Genomic DNA, 12,241 nt, shown 5'->3' on the forward strand with positions numbered 1-12,241 from the left:
CTTCTCTCCAAATGATGGATGGCCTGCTAGGGTGCAGTGCAAATTTGCCCAAGTCTAGACAGATGCCCCAGTGACTCAACACACCTGTAATCCTAGCTACTCAGGAGGCTGAAACCTGAAAATTGAGGTTCAAGGCCAACCTGGGCAGGAAAGTCTGTGAGACTCTTATCTCTGATTAACCACCAAAAAGCCTGAAGTGAACCTGTGGCTCAAATGGAAGAGCACCAGCCTTCAGCAAAGAGTTAAGGGACAGTGCTCAGCCCTTGAGTTCAAGCCCCATAACCACCACCAACAACAACAAAGACAGACAGCCTTGATCTAAGAGAAAAAGCCAAGTGAGAATACAATGGCCCAAGATGAAGGCCCAGCATGGGCACACATACTGTTCTTGGCCAAACCCATATGAGCCCTGGGGCTGAATCCCAGCTCATCTCAGTCTGGCTGCCACCTCCCCTGCACACCCCCACCCTCCTTATGTCCCAGCCTGCCCACACAACACTCTCCAAGACACACACTGACACCTCTAGGGGCTGCAGACTTGCATTATTTTATTTTGCTCTTTCCAGTTCAAAGCTACTATTATGGGCGTTTATAGTTATACAAATGACACTTACAAAAAATAAAAGACCAAGACACCCAGAGTGAGAGGCATGATGGGAGGCTGGGGCCCTGCCAAGGAAACACATGGCTTCTTCCTGCCCAGAAGACCCGAGATGTCAGTCAGACATGGAGCACCAATCACAGCAGGGCTCTGGCTGAGAAGGGTGGGCCCAGGGCTGCGGATGGGCAGAACCAGGGATGACCAGCTAGGGAAGCAGGTGCAGGTGACAAGACCCCTCCCCCCCCACACACATCCACCAAGACCCCTCAGAACTACAACCAAGCTATCCTGGGATGCCTTCCACCCGTACATTGAAGAAAAAAAAAATACTGATTTGGTCATTTTCTGTTTCCAGTCAGGCCAGGGTGAAAGGAATGAGATGGGAACAGGGTACCCCAACTGAGACCAGAATGTGCAGGGAAGACCCTATGGCTGTCCAGTGGCTCCCCCTACCCCCCCCCCACTTCCAGCCAGGGAGCCGCTGGGTCATTGCAAGGTTGGATACAAGCAGCAGTCCAACCACACCCAAAAAACACACCTGTGGATAATATCTCAGGCCAGGTGTAGTTTCAATATCACCCAAGACTTCCCCACTTGATGGGGGGTGGGAGGGTGGTGTGGAAGGGCTAGGCTGGGGACAAGGGTCCGGCTCCAGGGGGGGGGTCTGAGGCAGCTTCCCAGCCCCCCTACTTCTGGGCTACTTTCCAGGGAAATAAGGCTCACAGTTATCTGAGGTCAGAAAGAGGTGCCAGCCTTGCCCCATGGCAGAGGAGGGGACAGAGGGACCTGAGGCTGCAGCCACTGACCCTTGGGGGAAAGCAGGGGAAGGGGAATGGGGGCACCATATTCTCTGGGGTTTCCAGTTTGAAAGGCAAGGGGCTCACCACCTGCCACAGGGCCACCTAGAGAGCAGGGTGAGCAGGAAGGCCTGGAGGATCCCACCCCCCCCCCCACGGGACCGGTGACCCTCAGTACTCCCAGAGCGAGGCAGGGTCAATGGTCTCCGCGCAGGCCTTCAGGACCCCCGCGTGGTCCCCTTTCAGGTAGCGCCCGCCCACCTTGATGGCCACTTTATTGTAGTCACAAAACTCAAAGAAGAAATCCACTGGGGTGTCGCTGCTGCTGGTGACGGAGGAGTCGCTGCCCACTGTCCAGTACTTGCCCGTGGAGTCTAGGGAGGGAGACCCCCGTCAGGCTGTGCCCGCCCCAGCCTCCCGCCCACCACCCCTTCTTCCTCTTGCCGGGATTTGTTCCAAGGTCATGGTTCCCCTATCTCCTCATCAGCTTCCAGGAACATCATCAATTCAGCTTGATTGGGGGGGGGGGGGGGGGGGGGGGGGAGGGTCCATGGTGAAGGTCCCTTCCCTGGATTTCATCTTCATTATTTTATGTCAGTACTGGGACTTCAACTCAGGGTCTGAATGTTGCCCCTGAGCATTTTTTCCTCTCAAGGCTGGTGCTCTACCACTTGAGCCAGCCACAGCTCCGCTTCCTGTTTTCTGGTGGTTGATTGAGGATAAGAGTCTCACGGGGACTTTTCTACCTGGGCTGGCTTCAAATTCCATCCTTAGATTTCAGCCTGTTGAGGGCTGGGAAGGTGGCTCAGTGGTAGAGCACTTGCCTTGCATGCCTGAGGCCCTGGGTTCGATTCCTCAGCACCACATAAGCAAAAAGAAAAAAAAGCCGGAAGTGGCGCTGTGGCTCAAGAGGTAGAGCGCTAGCCTTGAGCTGAAGAGCTGAGGGACAGCACCCAGGCCCAGAGTTCAGGCCCTACAACCGGACCAAAAAAAAAAAAAAAGGATTTCAGCCTGTTGAGTAGCTAGGATTACAGGCTTGAGTCACCACTGCCAGTTTTCCCTGGATTTCTGATGTCTGCTTATCCCTCACCTTCTCTGCCTGCCTGAGCTGGGCAGGAAAAAGTGACCCATACAGACAAGAGGAAGAAAAGGGGCTGCTCCCAGTGCCCAACCAAGACACACCAAAGCCAGAGCCAGGCAGGAGCGGGGCTGGAGAACTTGCCTTTGATGTTGTAGGCGCCGTTGTTGAATTCAAGCTGGAAGACATCATAGCTGGAGCGGTTGGCGTCCAGAGTGCCGGTGACCTTGCGGCAGCCGATGAATCCATGCTCCCCGCGAAACACGATGATGGGGCGGTTGATGAGCTTCATGAGGAACAGCTCCGAGTCCCCTGCCACACGACAGGAAGGGACAGTGAACCCCATGGCAGAGGGCAGGGTGGGGGCTGGGACAGCCAGAGTCGGGAGCCACACAGCAGGTCAGTAAGCCTGAGTAGGGACCATTTAGAGAGTACTGTGTAGGGGTGACTGGCCCCTACCCCCAGGGTACAAGAACAGCATTAGAAAACTAGAAGTGTGAGCACATCCCCCAAGGCAGCAAATTACCTGCCATCTCCACCGAAGCGGCCAGCTGCCCGTTCTTCTTGGCTGTCACAAATTTCCCGTTGGAGGCACGCAGTGTGATGCGCCGATCACGCCACTCAATGTCAAAATAGCAGCTGGCATTTCTGAGGAGGGGAGACAGCATCAAGAGGGGGAGCTCTCTCTCACAGAATGGGGGTGGGCGGGACCTGGGCAGGCAAGTCGTGGGGGCAACTCACTTGGTGGACGCAGTGGACTGCACGCCCCCTGTGGCCGTCAGCATCCAGTACTTGCCGGTGTGGGTGCGGAAGGCGCACTTCTTTGTGTCCCTGTCGATCTCCAGCTGGAAGGTCTCCTGGTCAGTCTCTTCATCCTGATTGGCTGATAGGTCCATACCTGCAGAGGAGCCCCAGGCTGGTCAGGTCCTCCCATGGCCATGTCCCTGTCCCCTAATGCGGGATGACCCACAACCTCATCACAATACCCACACACAGGGGTAAAGCACTGCTGAGACCCTGAGTGTGGCTCAGATCCTCTCAGCCAGTACATCAAAGCCAGCAGCTGGCAGAACGGGAGCACATGAGCAGGGCCAGAGAGCCAAAGCCAGCGAGGCTATTTCAGCTCACTTCCTGACTACAGAAGGAAGTGGTTCAGTAACCCCAGTACTCTGGAGACTGATGCAGGAAACTCTTAAGTTCCAGGCCAGCCTGGCTACATTTTGAGCCTCTGTCTCAATTAAAAAAAAAAAACAGGCACTAGACATGGTAGCTCAAGTCTGTCCACTTAGCTACTTGAAAGGCAGAGATTGGGAGGATTCTAAGGCCAGGCAAGTGAAAAAGTTCTTGGGACTCCAACCAAAGAATGGGTATGGTGATACATGCAGGTCATCCCAGCCACACAGAGAAGCACAAATAGGAGGATCACAATCCAACCAGCCTGGACTATGAGAACTTATCATGAAAATAACTAGCTGACCTTAACCCTAAACTACTCAGGAGGATGATCCTTAAAGGCTGTGGTTTAATACCAGCCCGAGCAGATAAATCCAAGAGACTTTTTTCTCCAAGTCAGCTAGGTACCAGTGGCTAATACCTATAATCCTAGTTACTCAGGAACCCGAGATGCACAGGATAGAGGTTCAAAGCCAACTAGGGTATGAAAAAGGCCATGGGACTCCCATATTCAATTGACAAGCAAAAAGCCAGACTGGAAGTGTGATTCAAGTGGCAGAGTACCAGACAAACAAGCAGGCTGAGCAAACACAGCCTTGAGTTCAAACCTCAGTGAAAGAAAGAAAAAGAAATAGGAAAAGAGAAAAAGAGAGAAAGGGGAGGAGGAAATAACACAGAAGAATTCCTGTCTAACAAGTGTGAAGCCTTAAATTCAATCCCGCAGTACCACAAATTACAAAAAAAAAAAAGGCAAGAACAAAAGTAATATTTTCAGGGCTGGGAAGGTGGCTCAGTGGTAGAGTGCTTGCCTTGCATGCATGAGGCCCTGGGTTCCATTCCTCAGCACCACATAAGCAAAAAGAAAAAAGCCGGAAGTGGCGCTGTGGCTCAAGTGGTACAGCGCTAGCTTTGAGCTGAAGAGCTGAGGGACAGTGCCCAGGCCCAGAGTTCAGGCCCCATGACCGGACCCAAAAAAAAAAAAAAAAAAAGTAATATTTTCAAACATTGTGCAAACAGACATTTTAGAGCCAAAGGATTCGATTTTCAAGACTGGTTTTTCTTAAGTTCTGTTGTGGTTATGTAAGAAATGGCCTCTTTCTTTTTTGGTTACAGATGGAAGTATTTCAGGATCAAACGCCCTGGTGTCAGGGATTTGCTTTAAATACAACCTAAACCAGGGAGAAGGGCACCAGTACAGATGGTGCTAGTTCGCAGAACAGGGCAGGGAGGGGTGTGGATTTGTGAAAGTGAAAATGGTTAAATAAAACAAGAGCCTGGGGCTGGGAAGGTGGCTCAGTGGTAGAGCACTTGCCTTGCATGCTTGAGGCCCTGGGTTCGATTCCTCAGCACCACATAAGAAAAAAGCCGGAAGTGGCGCTGTGGCTCAAGTAGTAGAATGCTAGCCTTGAGCTAAAGAGCTGAGGGACAGCGCCCAGGCCCAGAGTTCAGGCCCCACGACCGGACCAAAAAAAAACAAGAGCCTGGCCTGGGTGCTAGTGGTTCACGCCTGTCATCCTAGCTACTCCGGAAGCTGAGATCTGAAGATGGTGGTTCAAAGCCAGCCCTTACAGGAAAGCCCATGAGATTCTTCTAATTCACCACCAAAATGCCAGAAGTGGAGCTGTAACTCAAGTGGTAGCATGCCAGTCTTAAAAAAAGTAAAAACAAAAAATCCAGGCCTTGAGTTCAAGCCTGATGACCAGCAAAAAATTAAATTAAATTTATTTATTTTGGGGGGGGGGGTCCGGTTGTGGGGCCTGAATTCTGGGCCTGGGCACTATCCCTCAGCTCTTCAGCTCAAGGCTAGCGCTCTACCACTTGAGCCACAGCGCCACTTCCGGCTTTTTTCTTTTTGCTTATGTGGTGCTGAGGAATGGAACCCAGGGCCTCATGCATGCAAGGCAAGCGCTCTACCACTGAGCCACCTTCCCAGCCCTTAAATTAAATTTAAAAAAGAAAAGCTTTAAGACAAAGTCATACTTAACCCTGCCCTCTCTAGCCACACCCTGCCAGCTCAAGCTTCAAGCATATGCATGTGTCTACACACATGTGCCCAGCTTGGGGAGGTGGCAGACAGCTTTCTGCCTCACGTCTGTCTGTGCACAGGTTTCCAAGACACGAGATAATCCGACTGAACTGCACAGACCTCAGCCACTGACCCCACCCACCAAAGGGGGGAGGGAACTCTGCTCCCCACCCTGCATATCTGGGGGTTTTGTTGTTGTTGTTGTTTTGTGGGGTTTGGGGTTTTTTTCGGTTGGTCGTGGGGCCTGAACTCTGGGCCTGGGCACTGTCCTTCAGCTCTTCAGCTTAAGGCTAGCACTTGAGCCACAGAGTCACTTCTGGCTTTTTCTGCTTATGTGGTGCTAAGGAATTGAACCCAGGGTCTCATGCATGCAAGGCAAGCACTCTACCACTGAGCCACCTTCCCAGCCCCCACCCCGCATATCTGAACTGATGCCTCAAGCCAAAACCTGCAGTGAGATTTTTTGCTTCCAACAGGAGAAAAAAGAAGTCCCATTCATCCACTCAGCAAAGTACCTAGATTTGTGTGTGCGCGCGCACGCGAGCACACCAGCCCTGGGGCTCAAAATCAGGGCCTGAACGCTAGAGCTGAATGTCACTCACCTTCCTGTCTGGGCTGGCTTTAAACCTTGAGCATCAGGTTTTAGCCTCCCGAGTAGCTAGGATGACAGGCCTGAGCTCCTAGTACCTTGCTGGAATGGCCAGCCCAGAGCCATGGGGCACTCTCTGTGATGTTTGCAAGCCTCTGGGCTCCATTCCGAAGCAGGGACCCAGGGGTGGGTGTGGCCAGTACACCCCATGGTAGGACCCATCCTTATCCTTAGTTCATGTCTGTGATGGAAGAAGGTTTGAAGGGTTCCAGCCCCATTCTAACCCACCACGTTTATGTGCCACCCAAGGGAGAATCTACTTTCCAGAGTGAAGTGAAGCAAAGTAGCCTGTCCTTGGTCCAAGGTCACATGACCAAAGAAAAGAGAAAAAATTATTATTAAAATTATAGGAATAATGTTGTCTTAACCAGATGCAGTAGTTCACACCTGTAATCCAGCCACTTGGGAGGCAGAGATCAGGATTGAGGTTTATGGGCAGCTTGAGTAATAAGATGCCATCTTGCCGGGTGCCGGTGGCTCATGCCTATAATCCTAGCTACTCAGGAGGCTGAGATCTGAGGATCGAGGTTCAAAGCCAGCCCAGGCAGGAAAGTCCGTGAACCTCTTATTTCCAATAAACCACCAGAAAACCAGAAGTGGCACTGTAGCTCAAGTAGTGAAGCTCTAGCCTTGAGCTGAAGAGCTGAGGGATAGTGCTCAAGCCCACAGTTCAAGCCCCACGACCGACAAAAAAAAAGAAGACAAAAAAAAAGATGCCATCTCAACCAATAGCTAGATATAAGCGGCATGGGGCTGTAACCTTAGCTCTAGGAAAGGCTTAGGTAGGAGGATCTGGATTCGAGGGCAATCTGGGGCAAAACTCTGAGACCATATCTAATTCTGACTTGAGCAGACACCCCCCACAGTCGCACCCAAGAGCAGAGCTCTGGGCTGGGGTCCCCTCCTTCCATCTCCCCAAACCAGAGGCCTCGCAAACCAAGCTGAATCGCCTCACACCCACCACAAATGAAAAATGAAACACCGAGGCTGGCAGCTATCCCCACGCAGCCACGCCCAGCCCCGGCCACATGTTGGCATCTGTCCAATACATGTCCATCCAGAGGCCAGTGGGGGACAGTGAGCTAGGAGATTCCCTGCAGGTGGCACTCAGTGAACAGAAGGGACCACGCTGCAGCTGAGCCCTGCACCACCCCAGGCAGCCTCTGCATCGCCCAAATGCCCAGCGCCAACACCAAGCTGGACAGAGGAAGAAGCATTATTTGCCCAGAGCCACACAGCTCTGTCCATCAGTTTGGTGAAAGGCCCAGACCAGCCAGTGAGGCACCCATGCCCGGCTGAGTACCCTTGGGCAGATGCTTTCAACTTCACTCTGCCTCAGTTTCCCTACCTGCCATAAAGGTCCAGTTTCTTTCTGGAATGCTGGAAGGGGAGGGGGGACCTGGTGCCTGCAGACTCCTCCCCCCCCCCAACCTCCTCTGGGGGGGGGAGGCCCCGCCCTGGCGGGAAAGACCACATTTGGCCTTGGAGTCTCTAATTGGAGCCCTGTTGCTATGGCAACAGATTTTCTGCGGGGATTTGTCTTTTGATCAACTGCAGCACAGAAAACCTGAGTCAGACTCACAGGAACCTGGGGGCCGGGAAATGGGGGTGCTCCTGGCTGAGCCAAGGCTTGGCTCCCCACCAGAGCCCAACAGCCCATCGCTTCCTGCTTCCGCCTCTCAGCCAGTCTGCCTGCCTTCCCCCTCCTGGACCCCCATCTCCCACCTTTCACTTAAACCGAGTGGTTCCCAGATTCCCTCAACTTGTTCAAAATGGAGACTTTGTCTACCCCATCTCATCTAAAGAGAAGCTTAGAATCCCAGTCTAGTGAGTTCTTACAACTCTCCCACCCCTTCAAATCCCTCCATCCTTACCCAAGCCAGGCCTCCTCCAGCAAAGCCCAGCCTATCATCTCAGCTACTCAGAGAGAGAGGATCTCCATTTGAGGCTAGTCTAGACAAAGTGAGACCCTACCTCAAATCACAAGCTGGGCATGGTGGAACACGCCTGTAACTCTGTAGGAGTGGGAGGAAAAAGGACCAAGTACAGCCCTCAGCCATAAGATTCACACCCTTCCCTCCCAATAATGAACGCCCCCCCCCTTCCCCCCACTCTGGCAGCAGTTCCCAGCCACATTTGGGAAGCACAGACCTGAGCCTCTAGAAAGCCTGCCCAGAATAGCCTCAAAGACACACCCACCCCTATGGCTCACAGTCCTTGAGTCACCCACATCCCACCCCAGGGAGCTCTGCTGACACAAGGACCCCAAGATCTGAAGGTAGTGGAAGCCCACCCTCAGCCTCCCAAGTCCCCTCCCCCAGTTTGTTTGTTTGTTTGTTTGTTTTTTTGGTCCGGTCGTAGGGCCTGAACTCTGGGCCTGGGCACTGTCCCTCAGCTCTTCAGCTCAAGGCTAGCGCTCTACCACTTGAGCCACAGCACCACTTCCGGCTTTTTTCTTTTTGCTTATGTGGTGCTGAAGAATCGAACCCAGGGCCTCAGGCATGCAAGGCAAGCGCTCTACCACTGAGCCACCTTCCCAGCCCTCCCTCCCTCAGTTTTGAGTCTCTTCAGACTCAAAGATGAGCCAACTCTGCCTGGCTCCAAGGTTTGGCTCCTCCTGCCCCATCATCTTGAATCATAACCATGACACCCCAGTGAACTAGCTCAGGCTGGCAAAACACTTTCAGGCTTTCTGCTCCCCAAGGGCCTTGGCCACTTGCTCCAGCCTCATCTTCCCCAGGGCAGAAGGCCCTGGACACAGCCCCCCACGTACAGAGCCTTGGAGAATCAGCACCTATCAGGTGCTAGGGCCTTGCAGGTCCTTCCATTCTCATCTCCCAATTTTCTGGGCCACATTGGGCTTTCTCAGTGCTCTACCTCAGGACCTTTGCACAGACTGCACCATTTGCTTTGTAACCACATTCCACACATCCAGTGTGTGTTACCTTCTATATACCTCTAGCTCAGCTCAAGTGCCCTCTAAAAAAGGATCTCCTTCATCTAATCTGGGACCCTGGTCCTGTTCCTCTTGTGTATTGTCCCCAAGAGACTATGGAACTTAGCACTGGATCTCACCATGTCCTCATGTCTGCAAAACGGGTAACCTGCCCTCCACCCAGCAGTGGGACACAGGGAGAGAGAAGCTGAAAGACAACAGGTTCAGCTCCTATTTAGGGCGTCAAATCTACCCAGTTTTGCATACTTGCTGACTTGCTGTGTGTCCTGGAGCAAGTGGCTCCACTTCTCCAGGACTCAACTCAGCAAACTCAGGCCCCACCTAGTCCTCCACCTTCAACCCCACCCCGTCGGGGGTCTGGCAGCTCTCGGACAGGGCTCTCATCCAGCTATCTCCAAGGCCTGGGGTCCAATTTCCCATCCAGGGAAACAAGAACTTCACAGCATCCCTCCCAACTCCCCCAATCTCTCCAGGGGGCTTTTTGCTGCAAACAGCCTCTTGGCAAAGGAGGACCATACACAGAAGGCCGAGACACCGGCGATGGGGAGAACCTGAGAAAGTAGGCCAAGAAAGGGGCTTATTTCTGGCGTCCAGGCCTGTCGGAAATGGCCCAGCTTGTGGGAGGCCCTGGAGGGGACGGATCGAGTTGCAGCCAACTGTTCCCCGCAGGGCCCTTGGGGACGGGTTCACTCCAGGGTAGGGGCTTCCCGAGGGAGCCCGGCCGGGGTCTCCCGGCGCGCGCCGAGGCCGCCCTCCGTCGCCCGGCCCGGCGCGGCGGGCGCAGGGCGGGCGCAGGGCGGGGTGGCTGGCGCGCGGCCATCCGCGCCACGCTGCTAGCGGGCCGCGGTGCGAGGAGCGAGGCCAGCTCCGGGGCGCCCCCGGGACGGAGATCGGGCCGTGGGGCGGCTCCCGGGGCCGCGCGGGGGGCTCCGCCGCAGGGGGGGAGCCGCCAGGGCCGCTCCCCTCCCCCGCCCCGCCGCATCTGGTTTTCCCATCTGCAGAGCCGAAGCAGGACAAAGGGGGCGAGGGAGGGCCCAGCCGCGGCGACCCGCCCCCTGCTCACAAAGGCCGCGGCCCCGAGCGCGGGGCCGGCGGGGGAGGCGGGGCCCGGGGGACGGGCCGACACGGTGGGCACCCCCCCCCAGCAGGGCGCGACCCCACCCGGCAGCGGGAGGAGGGACGGAAAGGCCGGGCGCCCCTCCCCCGAGGGGGGAAACCAGCACCCCGCCGAGATCAAACACCCACCAAGCCTCCCCCAGCCCAGCCCGGGAGGGAACCGGTGGAGACGCTCGCCCGGGCCGGGGCCTGGGGACGCGGAGAGGGCCCAGGGGCGCGCCCTCCCCAGGAGCTGTGGGGCGCCGATCGTCAGACTCCGCGCGCGTTGGCGAGGGGAGCCAGGGCGGGCGGGGGTCTGGCACGTCGGGCCTAGGGCGCCTCGTGACCCCCGCCCGGGGTGGGAGTTGTGCAAGCGGCGCCCCAGGAGGGGGCCGGACCTCACGTCCCGCGGCGGGGCGGGGGTGGCCTGTGCGCCGAGCGGGGGGGGGGTGCACAGGGGCGAGGCGGGCGAAAAAGGGCGGGAGTCTGGGCAGGATGCGGAGGGCGCTTTGTGCGGGGACACGGGGGGCGACGTCCCCACTCACCCTGGCGCGTGGACACGTTCCTCTCGTTGGCCGCCTGCAGCACCACCTGGGCGCAGCTCTGCTCCAGCACGAAGAGCTCGTCCTTGCCCACCTTGGTGGCCTTGCCCGCCTTGAGCGTGCCGCTGGGCCCCGACGGTGCCAGGTAGCGGCCTTCGCAGTCGCGGAAGGCCACCTTGCCGGAGCGGAACTCCAGCGTGTAGCCGGTGGCGGGCTCGGGCTGTGCCACCAGGCGCCCGTCGTGGCGCAGGAAGCGGTGGTCGGCCGTCTGCACGCTGTAGCGCTGGTCCTGGAAGGCGAGCGTGATGAGCGAGTCGACGCCCCAGGGCACGTCCCGGTCCACGGCGATCTCGTCGGCCGGCCGGGCGCCCAGGTGAGCGTAGCGCTTACGGGTCAGGCTGTAGATGTTGACCTGGGGGTGCATGGCGATGTGCACGCTCCACTTCTCGGCCGGTGACACGGTCTGGGCGAAGCACGACAGGCGGTCCTCGGTGCCCCCGAAGTAGCGTCGGTGCGCCTCGGACTGCAGCGACCAGCGGCCGTCGTCGTGCGCCACGATTAGGAAGCGGCAGTCGGCGCCGGGCACCTCGCGCTCGCAGGTCACGTTGCCGTCCTTGTCGGCCGCCAGGTAGCGACCCAGGTGACTGCGCAGGCACACGGCCGCGCTGCCCGCCTCATCGGGCGGCTGCTCCAGCGTCCAGATCTGCTTCTTCTTCAGGCTGCTGGCCGACGCGTTCACCTTGAACCCGAATGCCTCAGCAGTCAGGTACTTGTTGCTGCAGTTGATCAGGCCGAATTGGATCTGCACAGCCTCGGCCGTGCCGTTGGCGGTCATGGTGGCGGGTGGACGCAGGCCCCGAGAGCTCGGGGATGGGGAGGGAAGATGGGTGGCAGTGGTCCCCGCGGCGGTGTCCCGGCTCCTTTGTCTGGCGGACGACGCCCGCACGCACCCTCCGCAGCGTTCCACAAAGCCGGCCCGCGGCCCCCCAGCGGCTTTATATAGGCGCGGTGACGTCAGCGCTGCCACGCCCACGCCCCGCCCCCGGGTTCGGCGGGGAGGGGGCTCTGCCGCTCCTCGGCCCCCGAGCGGAACGCGCGCAGGGCGCGGCTTGGCTTTCCGGGTCTTCTCCCTCTGCACCATCCGCTTCCCATCCGGGTGCCTTCACCCCGCCCTCTGCTCCCGCGTGAACACACCCCCACCCCCGGACGCCCCTCACCCCAAGCCCAGAGGGGGAGGAAGGACGAGGTGGTGCCGAAGCAGCTGAGACCACTGTGCAGATCGGCTCTGGGTGGAGGCGGGGCAGGCCCCCCCCCCTCCCCAGGT

At 57.0% G+C, this 12,241-nt stretch overlaps 1 protein-coding gene across 1 annotated transcript; it reads right to left on the reverse strand.

Moving 5' to 3' along the window:
- Positions 1 to 531: 531 nt before the first annotated feature.
- Positions 532 to 11,884, reverse strand: Fscn1 (fascin actin-bundling protein 1). Its single transcript, XM_042686957.1, has 5 exons — positions 10,921 to 11,884; positions 3,218 to 3,374; positions 3,003 to 3,124; positions 2,621 to 2,788; positions 532 to 1,772 (listed from the first exon to the last, which is right to left on the reverse strand). The coding sequence occupies exons 1-5, from the start codon at positions 11,750 to 11,752 to the stop codon at positions 1,570 to 1,572; spliced, it is 1,482 nt and encodes a 493-aa protein (XP_042542891.1). The 5' UTR covers positions 11,753 to 11,884; the 3' UTR covers positions 532 to 1,569.
- Positions 11,885 to 12,241: the final 357 nt, after the last annotated feature.

Source organism: Dipodomys spectabilis, unplaced genomic scaffold (assembly GCF_019054845.1).
Source record: "Dipodomys spectabilis isolate Male_0828 unplaced genomic scaffold, ASM1905484v1 ptg000098l, whole genome shotgun sequence".
Taxonomy (NCBI): Eukaryota; Metazoa; Chordata; class Mammalia; order Rodentia; family Heteromyidae; genus Dipodomys; species Dipodomys spectabilis.

Bases quoted from the DNA above. Each gene is read 5' to 3' on its own strand.
- Fscn1 (XM_042686957.1), bottom strand. From the start codon at position 11,752: ATGACCGCCAACGGCACGGCCGAGGCTGTGCAGATCCAATTCGGCCTG. The intron at 3,375-10,920 runs GTGAGTGGGGAC...GCTCCTCTGCAG, and splicing joins GAACGTGTCCACGCGCCAGG to GTATGGACCTATCAGCCAAT. The intron at 2,789-3,002 runs GTAATTTGCTGC...GTCGTGTGGCAG, and splicing joins CGCTTCGGTGGAGATGGCAG to GGGACTCGGAGCTGTTCCTC.